Source organism: Lissotriton helveticus, chromosome 11 (assembly GCF_964261635.1).
Source record: "Lissotriton helveticus chromosome 11, aLisHel1.1, whole genome shotgun sequence".
In the NCBI taxonomy this organism is placed as follows: Eukaryota; Metazoa; Chordata; class Amphibia; order Caudata; family Salamandridae; genus Lissotriton; species Lissotriton helveticus.
The window spans coordinates 1,184,883,740-1,184,903,416 of record NC_136072.1 but is presented as its reverse complement, the minus strand read 5'-3'; the positions used below and the strand labels follow the sequence as shown (position 1 = coordinate 1,184,903,416).

At 49.1% G+C, this 19,677-nt stretch overlaps 2 protein-coding genes across 2 annotated transcripts in view; one reads left to right on the top strand and one right to left on the bottom strand.

The window, feature by feature from the left end:
- The window catches only part of RIMBP2 (RIMS binding protein 2), a 1,305,415-nt gene that overhangs the window by 604,674 nt on the left and 681,064 nt on the right, over window positions 1–19,677 (bottom strand). The window contains exon 5 of the mRNA XM_078668014.1: window positions 5,146–5,268. Coding sequence (XP_078524140.1) covers window positions 5,146–5,268 — 123 coding nt within the window. The remainder of the gene's footprint in view (window positions 1–5,145; window positions 5,269–19,677) is intronic.
- Window positions 1–19,677, top strand: part of LOC144792069 (uncharacterized) — a 172,177-nt gene that overhangs the window by 93,083 nt on the left and 59,417 nt on the right. The window lies entirely within an intron of this gene.

The following is a 19,677-nucleotide window of genomic DNA, read 5'->3' as shown; positions in this document are numbered from 1 at the left end:
CGCCCATTGGGCTCAAAGGGCTTCAACACCCCCGTCGTTGTGTCAGCCCGGGCTGAGACAGCTTCCTTCGCTGACGGCCATCTAATTGCAGCCGCACTCGAGTACTTCACAGGTCTTTAAAAGACCATTTACTTGTTGAGGAGGCTTTGTTGTGATGCTTTATTGTTTTTTCACCCTTACACCTCCACTCTGCCTATTGCTGGAAGAATTAGCCCCCCCTGAAATTTTCAGTGCCCCCCTAACACAGGTTCAATATTCCGCGTCACGAGGGGTGTGAGGTTTTGGACAGTTGATAAAGTGGGGGACATTGTAGGGTGGCCAGAATTTTAAAGCCAAAAATAAGGACATTTTACAAAAGTAGAAGGAGGCAAGGACTACAATTTTACTTCCACCGAGCGCACAGACTGACAGCACTCCTCAGCAGAGAATTACACAACAGTTAGGTTGAACGTACATAAAATTCAATTTTTAAACCAGATAGCTTGCCTGTTAATTAAATTGATTTCTTGAAACAACTGCTAATTATCTCTGATTTGTAAAACATAAAAATTACACATCCTTCCATTTTCAGCCGACCCTCTCTAAAAACCGGGACAGGAGCTAAATTTCCTGAAATCTGCTGGGACAGCTGGTGAAAACCAGGACCGCCCTGGCAAATCCGGGATGCCTGGTCACCCTACGATATTGAGAAGAATGTATTTGAAATTTTTCCTTTAATTTTGAATCCCGCAATGCACGGGTTTACTTACAAAGGTGCGTATGTGAGTTTAATATACATCTGCACCGATGCTGCAAGATTAACCTCTGATCTGCACCAGGGATTTACTTGCAAACATGTTCCCTCAGTGTAAGGTGCAGACACCCAGAGTGCATTTATTTTACAATAACTTGGTACGGGAATCACATGGGAGTCGGAAAAACCACTTGTTGTGCATTGACTAATACTTTTTCCGCGTTTGATGAATATGCAGATTTTCCAAAAACAAAACATGTCCACTTAAGTTTATTAATCAATAATTAGAAAGTTGGGTGTAAGTTGGTCAGAGGAATTAATGGGAGGTTCCGTGTGTTGCTTTTTATAGTGAATTTCTAATGAACTGAACACACAGAAACTGGTGACCAAAGCCCTGGATAAGCAGATACCGTGGCTGTGCACAAAACATGATCAAAAACCACACCCGTTGCCTTGCGGGCACTTGTAGTGCTAGAGGCACTCTTGTGGTCTGACACCCTGTGATGACCTTTGACTACCATTATTTTAATTGACTTTGGTGTGTTATTTTACCCTAGCCTAAATGTACGATGTCCTGCATATGCCTTGCTTTTCTTAAATGTTTCTTTCTTGCAATCTTGCAGTCTTTCAGTGGGAGCTGTCACGGAGTAGAACAGCCTTGCCAAGGACAGAACGTGTGGGATGTACATTTGAAAGCATGAGAGAGAGAGAGAGAGGTGTGGAATGTACTTTTTGGTCTCAAAGTGCAGTGTTATGACCAGTGGTGCACAAATGTGCACTGTGTTGTACATTGAGAGATGAAGTATATGATGCTATAAGCAGTGGTGCACAAATGTGCATTGTGTTGTACACTGGTAGTATTATGAAGTTCTTACTATTGGCTTTGACATGGCCTTATGTCATCCTGAATTCTGACTCTGCCTGGCTTGAGCTTTATCTGCGTGCACAGCCAAGCTTGCAAGTTGCTTGGGTTAATCACGTTCAAGGATTGTTTTTGTGAGAGATTGTTTAATGTACCCTGGAAGGCTTTCATGAGCTTCGTCAAGATAAAGGCTGGAACATGCAAGACTGTAGAGGGAACGTGGGAACTCCTTCTTGCCATGGAATGCTTGCTTGGAAGCTGGCCAGTCCTATTAAGATTCCTTTGGCACAGGGGGGAAGATTCTTGAACCTTCTAGTATGTTTTGATATTATAGAGCTGAGGGTTGTTGACTTACAAAACAAAGATTTTGGAATCCGAATGGGGACGGACGCGTCTATTTTGGTACAGCAGAACCCTGGTTGCTGAGGCTCTTATCCCCGGCTGTTAATCCACCAATCAGGAGTGGGCTAAGAAGCAGTGTTTGCACCAGGTGAAGTGTTGAGTTTTGATTATTGCCATTGTGATGTGTGGCCAGTGGCTTTGATCATTTGAGGTGTTTTCAGTGTATATATCTTTCTGATCTCTTGCAGGATGTCCCATATTATATTTGCTTGAGTGTTATCTCTATTATTTGCTGCTTGTTTTGTCATTAGTATTATTCATGCATTTAACTGTTGCATTTACCAAGTCTGTTATTATTGCTTGCATATAATATATATATATATATATATATATCTCTATGTGTATTTGAATGTTGTGCATTTGGCATCTGGGAAAGCTTTTCTGTTAGAGAGCACTGTGTAAAATAAAATCCCAAGCCTTATTCTAAAGGAGAGTCTTTGCATTTTGTAAAAGAAAACCCTTTTCTAAAGGTGTTGCTGTGTTATGTCTCCTGCTTCGCCGTGGGTTTAAGCCACCATGCGGGAGATTGTGTTTTATCTGAAAGGCGAAGCAAGACAGCTCTGTAGGCAGGGGATCAAGACCCTGTGTTGGACTTGGCCCTTCTGGCAGGATTCACCCCTAAACTTTTTGCTTTTTATGGTGACCCAGTGTTAGTGATTTTTGGCTTCTGCGCACTTTACCACTGTGTCCCAGGGTAAAGTGCGTGCGTGTAGTGAGGTTGGCCTGCCCTCCCATAGGAATGCATGGGGAATGTATGTGTCCCTGGTAGTTCCTGATGCGTGGGGAGTGCAGGTGCGAGTTTGGTATGTGCGGACTCGTGTGATTAAATGCTGCGCGATGATGTGTGCAGCATAATTGTGTCTAGTGTGGATGTGCCACTTCTAGAAGTTGGCATGTCTGTGTAAATTATGTGAATTGGCTGTCTGGCTTGTGATTGGCTGGAGCTGGCTGGTGAGCCTGGCTCCAGGAGTCAGGATGGGTCTGCCCCGGTGGTGAATGGGAAATCTGCATGTTAATGTGAGGGAGGGGTGTACCTGGGACCTGAATAGGGCTGGGATTTCCCCACACAATGCTGGCTCCGCCCCCTGTGGTGCGTCTGATGACCCTAGCTTGACTAGTGAAAAAGAAGAGTGGCTGAGCACAACAGAGTGCTCCAAAACCAGCTGCGACTGGTTTTTCCCCTCACCCTGAAGCCAGACAAAGGATTTAGGTGTATAAAATGGGGCTGTGTCCCCTTACAAAAGGTTCTCTTGCTTGATCCTATCTTGGAGGGGGCCTGCTGCTGCTGGGCACCAGGAGGACCGCCACTGGGGACTGCCTCCCTGTCTGGAGGGCCCTGTGAGCTGGCCCCTGGGCCCAGCCTTTGCCCCCCACCTCCTGAAGGACTTTTGCCCTGTGGTGCCTTGGGGCACTTTGTCCCTCCTTACAGCGCCTGGGAAGTGCTGTGTTTTACTTTCAGGGGGAGCGTTGGGGTTAGCCTGAAGCCCCGAGCTGCACTCGCCGTCCTCGAGGGATTCCCCGGCGTGGGGATCCCCCTTTTGCTGACTTGCGACGCGCAGGTGCCCACCCTGCGTCTTTGTGTGCTGGCGAGAATTCATTCCGGAAGCCTACCCCGTTTCTGCCGGTTTATATCCCTGGCAGGTGCCCACCCTGCCAGGGACTTTGTGTGTGCTTTAAACGGGTGCCCACCCTGCTAGGGATTTCATCTTGAACCGGGAGCCCACCCCGGATTGTGAGGAGTTCACCGCCGGGCTGGCCCGGGTATCCAGGAAGTCAGGCAAACCGCCTGGGACAACGTGGGCGGGGCCTGCGGGAGACAGGAAGTCCCACGCACGCCCCGGCAGCCGAGAGAGGACCTGGCCGCGTCAGCACCCGGGGATCCCAGAGCGAGGGAGAGCCCCGTGGTGCCCATAGAAGCCACCTGTCCAGCAGCGGGGCTCCCGTGGTGTGTAGAGAGCCCCGCAGCCCCCGGCGAAGAGGACAGCAACCGCCAGAAGAAGCCCCCACCTGAAGAAGTGCTAGTATGTGAAACCGGCTGGGCGGAAGCTCCGAGTCTTAGTGCGGCCCCATTGTTTTGCCAAGTCCCCAGAGGGGGACTCCAACGACGGGGCACAATTCTTCTGAACCCACGAGAGGCTCCTGGGCATTCTTTCTTCGAGCCGGAGAGGCTCAGGGGGCATTTGTTGACTGGGATAGGGAGCTTGCTGAATACTTTGTGAATTGTGTACTCTTGCTTCAGCTCAGACAGTTAAGTCCCCTGTGTTGCACGTGTGAGCATCCTGCCAAGATGGAATCTGCTTACCTATATCCCCTGTAAATTCTGCCCGTGCCTATGGCACATTGTAAAGTGTGTGTTTCCTATCTAATGTGTTTGGTATAATACAAAGGCTATTTTTATAACTAACCTTGTGTGGAGTTCCTTTTGTGGGGGGCCTGGGATGTTGTTGCTGGGGGTGCAAGCGCAAATACTTAACTTACATTGCCTCTGGGATAAGCCTTACTGCTCGCGTCACGTTACCTAGAGGATGAGCAGGAGTTATCTTTGGCGTGTAACTCCCTTGCCCTGACTAGAGTGGTGGTTTCTGCCTGGCCTTGGGGCAAGCCTTAGCCAACCAGAGATCCCATTTCTAACACCCATGTTGTGGGTAAAGGCGCCTAGAGCCTGCGGGAGCTTGGAAGGGTCCAATGGGCTGTGGACAGAGAAGGAAAGGGTGCTGGGCCCAGGGCTCTTCTCTACTCAGGGTGAGTGGGTACATGGTATGGTCATATGCCACAACCTATGCCGGGCGGGCACTGTAGGCAGGGGTTCAAGACCCATGTTGTGGGTAAAGGCGCCTAGAGCCTGCGGGAGCTTGGAAGGGTCCAATGGGCTGTGGACAGAGAAGGAAAGAGTTTTGTTGTGGAGCGCTTTGTGTGTGGTACATGCCAGCTTGAATTGAATTCTGGCTTCGTATGGTAACCAGTTTAATGCTTTCAGGTGAGGGGAGATGTGGTCATGAAACAAGCCTTGATGTCCCCAAACAACAACTCAAGCTTTACTTGTTTCATCATCCTTCAGTACCCCGGCTTCCCGCTGTCCTTCTCCATCCCTCATCCTAGCTCTGGGATTACTCTGCTCCTAGTGCTGTGAATAAGCAGACACTCTTACCTTTAGGACCTGCTCTAAGTTCTCCAGCTTGGCTCGAAGCTGGTGGTTCTCTTTCACAGCCAAATTTCGTTCCTTGGTCACTGAGACGAGCGTTTCACTGAGTTGGTCATAGTCTGTTTTCACCTGTAAAAGATTAAAAAAGAAGAGTTGAAAAAGCCCAAATAATGAGTCAATCCAGCAGAACTTTGGCCTGAGCAGTAAATAGATGCACAGCCTCAAAATAGCACTGGGTGAGTCTCAGCTATAGGGGTAATCACAAAATGGCGGCCCAGGGCAGTTGTTGACGTTTGTGTTGTCTCAATGGATTTGTAAACTTGTGCGGATGTATGTCGTTACTACGCATGCCTTTACAACGCATGCCTTTACGACACAACTTTTACAACGCAAGTTGTTACAACGACTTGGTTGGTGGCGCTGGATAGTGAATAGTTTAATTTAGTATTCCAACTCCAGTCCCCGTGGATAGTAGGGAAGGAGTTGGATAGTAAATGAAACTATTCCCTATCCTGGAGCGCCCCCCAGCGCAAGTCGTTGTAAAAGTTGCGTCGTAAAGGCACAGCGTTGTAAAAGTTGCGTAGTAAATGCTGTTCCCCACTTGTGCAGCAGGCCTGTTCCATCTGTGCACCCAGGATCAGGACCAGCCTGTCTGTATCCATCAGGACCACCCAAAGCTGCTCCAATTTAGGGAAGAGTTGAAGACGAACCTCTTTACAGAACACTATATCACAATGCATTAACCATCCACAGCCTAGCTTCCTCTCCTACTTCTTGTCATTATGCGTTCTCTTTGACCATGTTCAGCACGCCACTGCCTCTAGGCTACGCTCACTCTATAGTAATACCGCATACATACATGTTCTGGTTAAGGTGTGAGGAGTATTACAACCTTACATCTAGTTTTCTGACTGGAGCTTTGGAGAGCAGTGAGTATTTGCCACTCAAAGATGGCCGCACTGTTTGCCACCAGTTATACCTGTGAGCGTGTCTACCTACACCTGTCCCAAGGAAAAGGTTTTAATTTTGCTAGCATTATTTTTCATAGGGAGTATTTTCTTACGGACTTGTGAGCAGCACAGTCTTGTGAGCACCACAGTCTTGTGCAGTACTAACAGGCTTGTGAGCACCGCAGTCTTGTGTAGCACTCATGGTCTTGTGAGCAGCACAGTCTTGTGAGCAATGCAGTCTTGTGTAGCACTCATGGTCTTGTGAGCAGCACCGTCTTGTGATCAGCACAGTCTTGTGAGCACCGCAGTCTTGTGTAGCACTCATGGTCTTGTGAGCAGCACAGTCTTGTGAGCAATGCAGTCTTGTGTAGCACTCATGGTCTTGTGAGCAGCACCGTCTTATGATCAGCACCGTCTTGTGAGCACCACAGTCTTGTGTAGCACTCATGGTCTTGTAATCAGCACAGTCTTGTGAGCAATCCAGTCTTGTGTAGCACTCATGGTCTTGTGAGCAGCACCGTCTTGTGATCAGCACAGTCTTGTGAGCACCGCAGTCTTGTGTAGCACTCATGGTCTTGTGAGCAGCACAGTCTTGTGAGCAATGCAGTCTTGTGTAGCACTCATGGTCTTGTGAGCAGCACCGTCTTGTGATCAGCACCGTCTTGTGAGCACCGCAGTCTTGTGTAGCACTCATGGTCTTGTGAGCAGCACAGTCTTGTGAGCAATGCAGTCTTGTGTAGCACTCATGGTCTTGTGAGCAGCACCATCTTGTGATCAGCACAGTCTTGTGAGCACCGCAGTCTTGTGTAGCACTCATGGTCTTGTGAGCAGCACCGTCTTGTGATCAGCACAGTCTTGTGAGCACCGCAGTCTTGTGTAGCACTCATGGTCTTGTGAGCAGCACAGTCTTGTGAGCAATGCAGTCTTGTGTAGCACTCATGGTCTTGTGAGCAATACCGTCTTGTGATCAGCACAGTCTTGTGAGCACCGCAGTCTTGTGTAGCACTCATGGTCTTGTGAGCAGCACAGTCTTGTGAGCAATGCAGTCTTGTGTAGCACTCATGGTCTTGTGAGCAGCACCGTATTGTGATCAGCACAGTCTTGTGAGCAATGCAGTCTTCTGTAGCACTCATGGTCTTGTGAGCAGCACCGTCTTGTGATCAGCACAGTCTTGTGAGCACCGCACTCTTGTGTAGCACTCATGGTCTTGTGAGCAGCACCGTCTTGTGAGCACCACAGTCTTGTGTAGCACTCATGGTATTGTGAGCAGCACAGTCTTGTGAGCAATGCAGTCTTGTGTAGCACTCATGGTCTTGTGAGCAGCACAGTCTTGTGAGCAATGCAGTCTTGTGTAGCACTCATGGTCTTGTGAGCAATACCGTCTTGTGATCAGCACCGTCTTGTGATCAGCACCGTCTTGTGAGCACCACAGTCTTGTGTAGCACTCATGGTCTTGTGATCAGCACAGTCTTGTGAGCAATGCAGTCTTGTGTAGCACTCATGGTCTTGTGAGCAGCACCGTCTTGTGATCAGCACAGTCTTGTGAGCACCGCAGTCTTGTGTAGCACTCATGGTCTTGCGAGCAGCACAGTCTTGTGAGCAATGCAGTCTTGTGTAGCACTCATGGTCTTGTGAGCAGCACCGTCTTGTGATCAGCACAGTCTTGTGAGCACCGCAGTCTTGTGTAGCACTCATGGTCTTGTGAGCAGCACAGTCTTGTGAGCAATGCAGTCTTGTGTAGCACTCATGGTCTTGTGAGCAATACCGTCTTGTGATCAGCACAGTCTTGTGAGCACCGCAGTCTTGTGTAGCACTCATGGTCTTGTGAGCAGCACAGTCTTGTGAGCAATGCAGTCTTGTGTAGCACTCATGGTCTTGTGAGCAGCACCGTATTGTGATCAGCACAGTCTTGTGAGCAATGCAGTCTTCTGTAGCACTCATGGTCTTGTGAGCAGCACCGTCTTGTGATCAGCACAGTCTTGTGAGCACCGCAGTCTTGTGTAAGCACTCATGGTCTTGTGAGCAGCACAGTCTTGTGAGTAATGCAGTCTTGTGTAGCACTCATGGTCTTGTGAGCAGCACCGTCTTGTGATCAGCATAGTCTTGTGAGCACCGCACTCTTGTGTAGCACTCATGGTCTTGTGAGCAGCACCGTCTTGTGAGCACCGCAGTCTTGTGTAGCACTCATGATCTTGTGAGCAGCACAGTCTTGTGAGTAATGCAGTCTTGTGTAGCACTCATGGTCTTGTGAGCAGCACCGTCTTGTGATCAGCACAGTCTTGTGAGCACCGCACTCTTGTGTAGCACTCATGGTCTTGTGAGCAGCACCGTCTTGTGAGCACCACAGTCTTGTGTAGCACTCATGGTCTTGTGAGCAGCACAGTCTTGTGAGCACCACAGTACTGTGCAGCGCTCACCGGCTTCTGAGCAGCACAGTCTTGTGAAAACTACAGTCTGAGCAGCACAGTCTTGTGCAGGGCTTACAGGCTTGTGAGCACCACAGTTTTGTTTAGCACTCACAGGCTTGTGAACAGCTTAGTCTTGTGCAGGGGTCACATGCTTGGAGCAGCAGTCACAGTCTTATGAGCACCACATTAGTCATGGGATTGTGAGCAGCAGTCACAGGCTTGTGAGCACCACAGTCTGAGCATCAGTCTTATGCAGGGATCGGGGCTGGTGAGCAGCACTCATAGCCTTGTGTAGCACTCATATGCTTATGAGCACCACATACTTGTGAGCACCGCAGTCTGAGCACCACATTCTTGTGCAGTATTCACGGGCTTGTGAGCAGCAGCCACAGACTTGTGAGAGCCACAGTATTGTGTAGTGCTCACGTGTTTGTGAGCAGCACAGTCTGAGCACCTCAGTTTTATTCAGGGCTCACAGCCACTGGTAATTAACATGGCCGCGCCCAGGCCACCATTGTTGATGTCCACCATGCCACCTCTAACAGGCACCAGCCATATGCAAACCAGGGTTGGTCCTCCATTTAAACACTGGTTAGGTGCCAGGCCTTGAAAGAGTATATTTGAGCTCACATTTTAAGCCACACCCATAGGTACAAAAGCGCATCTCAAAAAAGATTCAAAGTTACAATTCTTTGGCCACGCCCATTTTAGAGGCATGACCCATGTTTTTCATCCCACTTAAAGCAACAGCTCAGTGCAATGGACTATTTAAAATCATATTATTTTGAGGTCTATCGCGCATGGCGCATGGGCTATAAAACGATCTGTCAGCAGTTCGAGGAGATAGCTCAGTGAGTTTATCATTCTTCACCAAATCAAAGTGGTGACTGGCTGGTTCATTATTAAACCCCCATATAGCCCTAATAATAAAATTCATGATTCTAACCAACAAATGTTTTGCAAAAGGACGTGATCTGCAAATGGATGCCACTTTTTTTGGAGTGTTCAGGCCTATATGTGATCCTAATTCGACCACGGCAACAGACTAAGCTCATGGTGAGAGGTGCGCTGTCCATTTACGACACAAATTTAACATGACCGCAGCTTCTGTACACCCAGCATCTGTCCCATGTTTACAGCAAGGGTTAGTCGAGGTGCTTAAAAAATGCAGATCTTCACGTTCAACACAGTTTCTGTGTGAGAAATCAGGACCTGTTTGCAGTGTCCCCCCACTTTTTGCACCGATATTTTCCATTAGATGCTGTTTTTTCTGAATCTGACTGTGCCCTGGGCTCTGCTAACAAGACCCAGAGACTGTGCTCTGTGTTAAAATGATATAGTGCTTGGGTATGATTGCATTGGCAATGGCAGACCTCTGTACTGCTAAGAAAAGAAAAGAAAGTTTATTCAAGGACTAAAAAGATTGGTATTGATGATTTCAACACATAGCCACTGTTGAATTTGTCATAACTAGTACAGAAAATACATTATAAGACTTTCCTTTCTGTGAGCCAAAATCCAGCCTTGTAGCAGTCTCCCCTGATTGGTCAGCTCTAAGAGGCTTAGCCAGGCTGCTTGGATTAGGTGGTGAGTGGCCTGGCCGGAGCAGAGGTTATCTGATGGTGGGAGATCTGCAGCTGCAAAGACTTGGCCAAGCAGAGGGGTATGTGATAATACCTGAACTTCAAAGAGAGGAGGCCAGTAAAGGAATGCCAGGCTAACATACCCCACATCCAGTACCCTAGCCAGATGGGAGGCTTGGGACAGGAATGTGCAGAGGTCAGGAGGAGCAGAGCGAATGAAAAGGAGTAACACTGTGGGCTGGTTTAGCAGCTCGTACTCCTCCGGCTAGAAATCATTCATGTTAGATTTTGGAAATGCAGTGCTTTGTGGGACAGGAAGATGCCACACTTTGGAGGAAGTTGTCAGGCTTTTTAATGGCACCCAGCATCTCATTGGTCGGGGGTGCCCCCCTGCTTGTAAGCCCAGAACCCTGAATAAATATGTGAGAGCTGCAGAGCCTCTCAGATCTGATGTCTGAAACTACAAGGAGAAGAAGGGCTGCCCTGCTGGAATCTGGATCTGCACCCAAAGGACTGCACTCTAGCTGACTGCACCTGCTGCACAATCTGGTACTACAGCCCCACGGACCTTGCCTTGGTGCAAGAAGGATGAAGGAGTGGACTTCCTGCAAGCTACAGGTTAACAGAGCTCACCTGCATCATTTCCATCCAGAGTCCCTAGCCTGGAGTGCGTCCAGTGGACTTTGAAGGAATTGGTCAGATACATTGTGGGAATTGCAGTCCAGACATACCAGAGACCATCTAGGAGATTCCAGACCTCTGGATTGGTGTTTTGGACACACTGAACCTCTAAGGGGACCTTCTGGAAGGGCTTCCAGAAGATTGGAGAAGTTTTGAGAATTTTTGTGAAAAAGCTCCATAGGGTTACCGACCAGACGCCGCAAGTCAAGCTGGCCACCTTCATCCGCGACCCGGCCTGGATTTCAGGTTCGTCCAGCTGAAAGCTCCGGAGCTGCAGACTTCTAAGATTTCACCAGGCCCTCGCAGAAACTCATGCAAACCCGCACTGAATCCAGCCTGATGAAGTGCCTTGCCTGACGTCAGAAGAAAACGCTCCAGAAAAGTTTTTAAGTGTGAAGGTAACATTTTGACTGAATTCTCCCGCTTAGTGTATCCAATCGGGGTTCAATTATGGTCGGCCTCAAACTTTGACTTTGTCCTGGCCAAGCGCGACCAGACGTCCCAAGTGAGTGCTAAATGTTTTTAGGCACTATAAAGTGGTTAATATTTAAAAATTCATATCTCCGGTACCCTACATTGGATTTTTTGTTGTTTTAGTGTCATTATAACGATAAACATATTTCCTCTTTTAATAAATTGGTATGGGATTTTTATTGTGTGTTGTGTCTTACTTATGTAATGTATTAGTGTTTTCAAATGCTTTATATATCTGTCTCCTGCATTAAGCCTGACTTATCAAACCCAACTACCAATGGTTGACTAAGGGACTAATTTACCGAGACCTTTATTAGACCTTGTATTGTGTTGGTGGCCTTATTGCTGGTGGTAGGCGTATACTTACCCCTATCAATAACCCACTTTCCAACATTTTGTGCTCAGCGGTATGGATACGGACTTGTGTTTAAAGTACACCATGCCGTAATTAGGTAAAATCTTTCAAAAACCTCAACATTTTTGTTACAACAAAACTTTTGATTTTTGAATTTGTACTAAAATGATTTTTAACCTATTGTTTAGATTTTTCTAAATGTGTTCTAATTCTGATTGAAAGTTGTTGAAACCCAAAACTAGGGATACCATGGAGTTGGATCTGGCTAAACTGAATAAACTCAGTGGCTGAGCTTAGGGTTCAGTGTAGGGCTAGGGGTTACTGGCTACTAACAAGATTAGGAAGGCAGAGTTGGTTAGGACTCTAAAGGTCTGGGCCAGGTCAGTCCCAGAGAATGAAGTGGAGGGGGAGGCTGACCCCCCCCCAATATCACCCAGGAGGAGGGTGATGATGATACCTTCTCCATTGCTTCTAGTACTAGGTTTGCCATTCCAGCTAGGAGTGGGAGGGGAGGTTCTCTCACACTGGAGGCAAGGATGCCCCTAAGGAAAAAGGAGCTAGTCCTACGGGAAAAAGAGCTAGACCGGGCTCAGAGGAAGTAAGCAAGGAGGAGCAGAGAAGAAATGGTGTCAGCGGCAGTGAAGAAGAAGTTGAGGTGTCACGGCATGGTGGGGTTGATCCCCGGCTCCCCAAGGGGATACTGCACCATTACACAGGGGGTCGGCATTGGCAACTGGCTCACAGCATTTAAGAGGGTACTTGAGAGGAGGGAGGTGCGCCCCAAGTTTCGGGTTCATTCTCGTGGAACTAATCCCTATAGCTGGGAGGGACAGGCTCCTGCACCAAGAGGAGGATGCGGCTAAATCCTACACCCACATGAGATGATGCTTAGTTGAGAAATTTTGTTTGACCCCATAGTAGTACAGGGAGAAATTCAGGGACACCCAGAAAGGGAACACTCAGTCCTGGGTGAACTTTTTGGACCTCTCAGAAAGAGCACTAAGAAGATGGATTGATAGTAATCAATTAACTATCTATGAGGGGCGGTACAATTTATGAGAGAGCATATTCAGACTCATTGTGTACTAGAGAAGCTACACCAGTACCTAGGGGACTCTAAGATGTCAAGCCCCAGGGGACAAGCCAGGGCAGCTAATTAGTGGGGGAGAACCCGGGACCGGGTTTCCAATAAGCACTGGGGAAAGACTCTAAGAAGTGGGGTTAGGCCTACAAAAACCTAAGGAGGGAGGTGGCAAGCCCACAACAGAGAGTACCTCAGTACCCCAGAACCCTAAGCAGAAGAAGAGAAAATCCCACCCCAACTCTGACCAGTAGAGGCAGGGGAATCCAGGACTGCAAAGGTACTTGGATAACAGGTTGTGCTTTGACTGTCAGCAGTCAGGTCACTTCAGGGGGTGATCTCGCCTGTTCCAAGAAGGTGGTTAGCACTGGACTGTCCAGTGTAGCCATAGAGGAGGACTCCTCGGATGAGGAGGTCATCATAGCATTCTGTTGGGAGACCGGCCAAATGGTAAGCTGGCAATCCCTGGGTATGGAGCAGGCAGGGGAGAAGCACAAGGGTGGAAAATTAATGGGGGGAAGACATGTGAGTGAGCGGAACATGGAAGTAGGTGGGGAGAAGTATAAGGGTGGCAGTGAGCAGCATGGAATGCAGGGGAAGGAAAGTAAGTAAAGAAGACATCTGGAAATCACATGCACTTTCATGGAGCGCTTAACCAAAAAGAAAATAGTAGAGCTTGAAAAGCAAGTGTTGGATGCAGAAATCGAAAGAGATGGTAAAGAGGCAAAGCTCCTAGGGCGGGACAAGCACAAGATTGAGAAGCCGGGAAACGAATAAGAAGCAGGTAAATGAGAGGGACAGGAAAGTCATCTAATGGTAAGAAATGGGCGGGCTCGAAGCCCCTGACATGTCTTTCACAACCAGACAGCTGTGCTGGGTGCTAGGCTCGACCTTTAATGCTTCTATAGTCCTCAAACGCTGCTCGAAACACTGACCTTTACTTAAAGCTTCTGATCGATGCCTCGACCTTCGATGTGACCTTATCCTTCGCTTCCATCCTCTGCACACCTTCAAGCTCTGATACAACCCACTTTGCCACGCGCATGCCTTCAATCCATCGCCAGGAAAACAATCGACCCTTTTTGAAAGTTAGACTCAATTGATACCTGATGTCCTTGAGCTCATCTGTGGCCCCTCCCGCCATCAGCACAAACTCACACACCCCTGCCCCCACTCATGATCGCGCCCCTCCCCCACTCATGATCGCGCCCCTCCCCCACTCATGATCGCGCCCCTCCCCCCCTCATGATCGCGCCCCTCCCCCACTCATGATCGCGCCCCTCCCCCCACTCATGATCGCGCCCCTCCCCCCACTCATGATCGCGCCCCTCCCCCCCTCATGATCGCGCCCCTCCCCCCCTCATGATCGCGCCCCTCCCCCACTCATGATCGCGCCCCTCCCCCCTCATGATCGCACCCCTCCCCCACTCATGATCGCGCCCCTCCCCCCTCATGATCGCGCTCCTCCCCCACTCATGATCGCACCCCTCCCCCACTCATGATCGCGCCCCTCCCCCACTCATGATCGCGCCCCTCCCCCACTCATGATCGCGCCCCTCCCCCCACTCATGATCGCGCCCCTCCCCCCACTCATGATCGCGCCCCTCCCCCCTCATGATCGCGCTCCTCCCCCACTCATGATCGCGCCCCTCCCCCCACTCATGATCGCGCCCCTCCCCCCACTCATGATCGCGCCTTACTCATATTAATCCACCACAAAGAAACTGGAGTCCAAGCTTGGACGGGTCAGCTTGAGGGCACAGGACTAACACCAGCATTGACCAGTGGTACTGGACTAACAACTGACCGTGAGTTCCGGAGAAGCACCCAGCAAAAAGCGCTTCAACGTCAAGGGTAGGAAGCGCTATATAAATGTGATTTCAATTAGGGCTCCTGGTTTTATGCTATTTCTTTTTTTCACATTTCTGTCTGTATTTATCCATATTTATTTTGTGTTTTGCCTATGAATGAATTTGTAAAACTGTACATCTCCATTTTTATTTAACTGATTGATGTGCACTTATACTTTGATGTCTGTCGTGTTTTAGCTATTTAAGCTGCCAAATATTACATAACAATACCTCCACTGGATAATACTAGCATTATACCATAAATGTATGTTGACATATGCGCAGGGCTTTAAGTGGGATGAAAAAACGGGGGGGGGGGGCTCTAAAAGGGGCGTGGCCAGTGTAATTAGGGGCGTGGCTTTAAAACACTTATGTTCAAAATCTGTGCTTAGCATAGTGTGCCGCCCAACATGTATTTTGCTGTCTCTGTCCTTGCATCCAGATATAAGATACAACAAGTAACATCATACCTACAACAAGTCAGGACTATTGGCTTTGTCAATGGTTATTAGTTGAATAAGATAAATAAGTTGCAACTATGACGTGTTACATATAATATTGAAAACCCTTCCACTTAAAGCCCTGGTGACCCTAACACAATGTTGCTGCTCCTGGAGTTTAAAAAAGAGATGGGAAATCAAGAGAGAAAATGACTCTCTTTAAGGATTTCCCTTCCCCTACAGCTCACCTTGCATGACGTCATGTCGTAACTTCTCCACTAGTTGAGAAGTGAGCAGTGTGGGCAGCGCACATAGATGTGCCTGCTGTCTAGAAACGGGTCTCTATCGGGCTCTGGCACCCTGGCACTTTTTTCCAGTCTGCAGTGACAGCTGTTACTGCAGTCCGAACCGCCTGTGCCAGGGCTCAAAGCAGAGCCCGATAGAGACCCGTTTCGAGGCCCCCTTTAAAAAACTGCCGGTGCTCAGACCCCTTGAGACCCGGCCCACTTAAAGCCCTGCATATGCCGTTATTTAAAGAAATGTCATCCTGTTTTTTTTTCTCCCCATTGTTGTCCATCTGCTCAGGTGCTGGCCTATAATTCATGAAAGTCAGCATGGAGAGTCACTGAAAAGAAGCACCATTTTCTGTATTTCTCCACTTTAAAAAATAAATGCAGACAGAAAACACATTGTGTTCCGTCTGTATTTCTCTGTAAAAATCCGTAAAACCGGAAAACAGGGAGCCTTCGTTGCAATACATTACTTGTTCCCATCCACTCTCAGTAGGGTGACCAACTGGCATTGGTGCAAATTCAGGACGGTGAGTGTAAAAATTCAGGACAAAGGGTCAAAATTCAGGACACAAATTCAGGACAGGAGGTCAAAATTCAGGACAAAACTTCAGGACAATAGGTACGTTTTACAGATACCTCAGAGGTCGCGCAATAGTATATAAGTAAGCCCAGCCATTTCCAAACATATTCAACCATTTGCAAACCTATCCATCATGTATCCTTCCATCTATCATTTCACTCATCCATCCCTTCATCCATCCTTTCACTCATCCATCCATTATCCATCCATCCACCCACCCTTTCAGCCTATCCATCTGTACACTTATCCATCCACTCTTCATCCCATCCATCCATTCACTCATCCATCCAGCCATTAACCCTTTCACCAATCCAGCCATCCTTTCACTTACTAATCCTTCCACCCATCCACTCTTTTAATCATCCATCTATCCTCCCTTTCTCTCTCCATCGATCTTTTCACTTAGCCAACCTTCCTTCCTTCCATCCATCCACCCACCCATCCATCCATCCATCTACTCATCCACTCATGAATCCTCCATTGACCCTATCACTCATCCATCTATCATTTCACTCCTTCACACATCTATTCATCCTTTTGTCCATCTACCCTCCCTTTCACTCACTCATCCATCCTTACATCCACCCTTTCACTCATACTTCCATTCATTCACCCTTGCACTTATCAATCCATCAATCCACCCATCATTTCACTCATCCACCCACCCACCCACCCATCCATCATCCACCCAACCATCCATCCACCCACCCACCCACCCAACCATCCATCCACCCACCATCGACCCACCCATCCACTCATCCATCCATCCTTTCACCCACCCACTCATCATCCATCCATCCATCCTTTCACCCACCCACTCCTCATCCATCCATCCATCCTTTCACACACCCACTCTCCATCCATCCATCCTTTCACCCACCCACTCATCATCCATCCATCCTTTCACACACCCACTCTCCATCCATCCTTTCACCCACCCACTCATCATCCATCCATCCATCCTTCCCCTCATCATCCATCCATCCTTCCCCTCATCCATCCATCCATCCCCTCATCCATCCATCCTTCCCCTCAGCCATCCTTCCTTTCATCCATCCTTCCCCTCATCCATCTATTCTTCCCATCCATGTATCCTTCCCCTCATCCATCCATCCTTCCCCTCATCATCCATCCATCCTTTCACCCACTCATCCATCCATCCATCCTTCCCCTCATCCATCCATCCTTCCCCTCATCCATCCTTCCTTTCATCCACCCTTCCCCTCATCCACCCTTCCCTTCATCCATCCTTCCCCTCATCCATCCTTCCCCTCATCCATCCTTCCCCTCATCCATCCTTCCCCTCATCCATCCATTCTTCCCATCCATTTATCCTTCCCCTCATCATCCATCCATCCTTTCACCCACTCATCCATCCATCCTTCCCCTCCATCCCCTCCATCCCCTCCATCCATCCCCTCATCCATCCATCCTTCCCCTCCATCCATCCATCCTTCCCCTCCATCCGTCCCCTCATCCATCCATCCTTCCGCCCATCCATCCATCCTTTCACCCACCCACTCATCATCCATCCCCTCATCATCCATCCATCCTTCCCTCATCATCCATCCATCCTTCCACCCACCCACCCACTCATCCATCCATCCATCCTTCCCTTCATCCATCCATCCTTCCCCTCATCCATCCATCCTTCCCCTCATCCATCCATCCTTCCCCTCATCCATCCATACTTCCCCTCATCCATCCATCCTTCCCCTCATCCATCCATCCTTCCCCTCATCCATCCATCCTTCCCCTCATCCATCCTTCCCCTCTATCCATCCATCCTTCCCCCTCCATCCGTCCATCCTTCCCCTCATCATCCATCCATCCATCCATCCATCCTTCCCCCTCCATCCATCCTTCCCTCTCCATCCATCCTTCCCTCTCCATCCATCCTTCCCCTCATCCATCCATCCATCCATCCATCCATCCTTCCCCTCATCATCCATCCATCCATCCATCCATCCATCCATCCATCCATCCATCCATCCATCCTTCCACCCACTCACTCACTCATCATCATCATCATCATCATCATCCATCCATCCATCCATCCATCCATCCATACCCCTCATCATCCATCCATCCGTCCGTCCACCCACCCACTCATCATCCATCCATCCATCCTTCCCCTCATCCATCCATCCTTCCCCTCATCCATCCATCCTTCCCCTCATCCATCCATCCTTCCCCTCATCCATCCATCCTTCCCCTCATCCATCCATCCATCCTTCCCCTCATCCATCCATCCATCCTTCCCCTCATCCATCCATCCATCCTTCTCCTCATCCATCCATCCTTCCCCTCATCCATCCTTCCTTTCATCCATCATCCATCCATCCTTCCAATCCATTTATCCTTCCCCTCATCCATCCATCCCCTCCATTCATCCATCCATCCTTCCCCTCATCCATCTTTCCCCTCATCCATCATCCAGCTACCCTTCCACCCATACATCCAGCTATTTACATTTTCTCTCATCCATCCTTCCCCTCATTCATCAATCCATCCATCCTCTCTCATTATCCATTTATTCACTCTTTCATTCATCCATTTACCCTTTCACTAATTCATCCAGCCATCCACCCACCCCTTCACTTACTTACTCGCCCACCTTTCCATATTAATTTTGAGCTGAGCCCTTTTGAGAAGAGGCCCATCAAGAACTCCACCCTCGCTGCAGGGGCCGTTCCAGGACTGGGACAGAAGCCACCCAGGGCAGAGACAGGATCCACCACAGGGGGGACAGGAGGGGGGGGGGAGACAGGAGCCATCACAGGAGGGGGAACAGGATCCACCAGTGTGGGCACAGGGGTGGGCATGCAGTATTCTAGTATCATCTTGGGCTCCTCGCCCCCTCTTGCACAAGAGGCTCTCTGTCCAAAATGCCACCCCCCACTGTGATGTACAGTACTTACAGGAGATACTCTAAGAGAACTGACTGAACTGATTGTCCTCCATACTTTGTTAATCAGTGTGGGTGCGATTGTGCCTTTTCTTTATTGTATTACATTATAGACTGCATGTTTGAAGAACCGAGGTTTGCTTACAATTTAATGACAGTAATTAAGCTCTGTGAAGAGAAGCACGTGCTGCCTCGGTGTAATCAGGGGTGAAATCTGGCCAAGTCTAGGATGTTTGGGGCCCTGGGTAGAAATGGAATGTGACACATTCAGGGCCGTTTGCATGTGAATAGATGTCGCTGCTCCTGAAGCTGCAGCCCCTCCCTCTCAGTCACCTTCAAGCACCTCTTAACAGCTCATCAAGGGCTGGAGGTGTGAGGGTGCCACCCCGCTGTGCCTTTCCCAATGCTGCCGGGCATCTGAGGAGCTTTGATGCAGCATGGGAGTCAAGAAGGGAGGTGGCCGCAAGCTGTGCCGGCTTTAGGGTGGGGCAACCAGGGCCCGGCTAAAATGACGGACAAATGGCGTCCGTTAAAGAATCCTTCACGGACAACGGACAGACGGCCAAAATTACGGACTGTCCGTGAAATTTACGGACGGTTGGTCACCCTAACTCTCAGAGTATGCCACGAGGGCAGGAACCCACAATAGCGTCTGTGCCCCCCTTCCCTCGGTGTGCCACCTGAGCCGGACCCCTCAATGGTGCCCTCTGCCCCCCTTCCCTCGGTGTACCACCTGGGCCTTACCCCTCAATGGCGCCCTTTGCCCCCCTTGAATCCCTCGCACCCCTCGGTGTCGGCAGCGCCTGCGGCCTCAGTCTGGAGTCGAGGCACATGCGAGAAGTGTTGTGAACATGTCTTCAGCTCACGGCGGGAGGTGTCAGTGTCTCAGAAACACTTCACACCTCCAGGAGGAAGAGCTGTCACTCGGCTGAGCC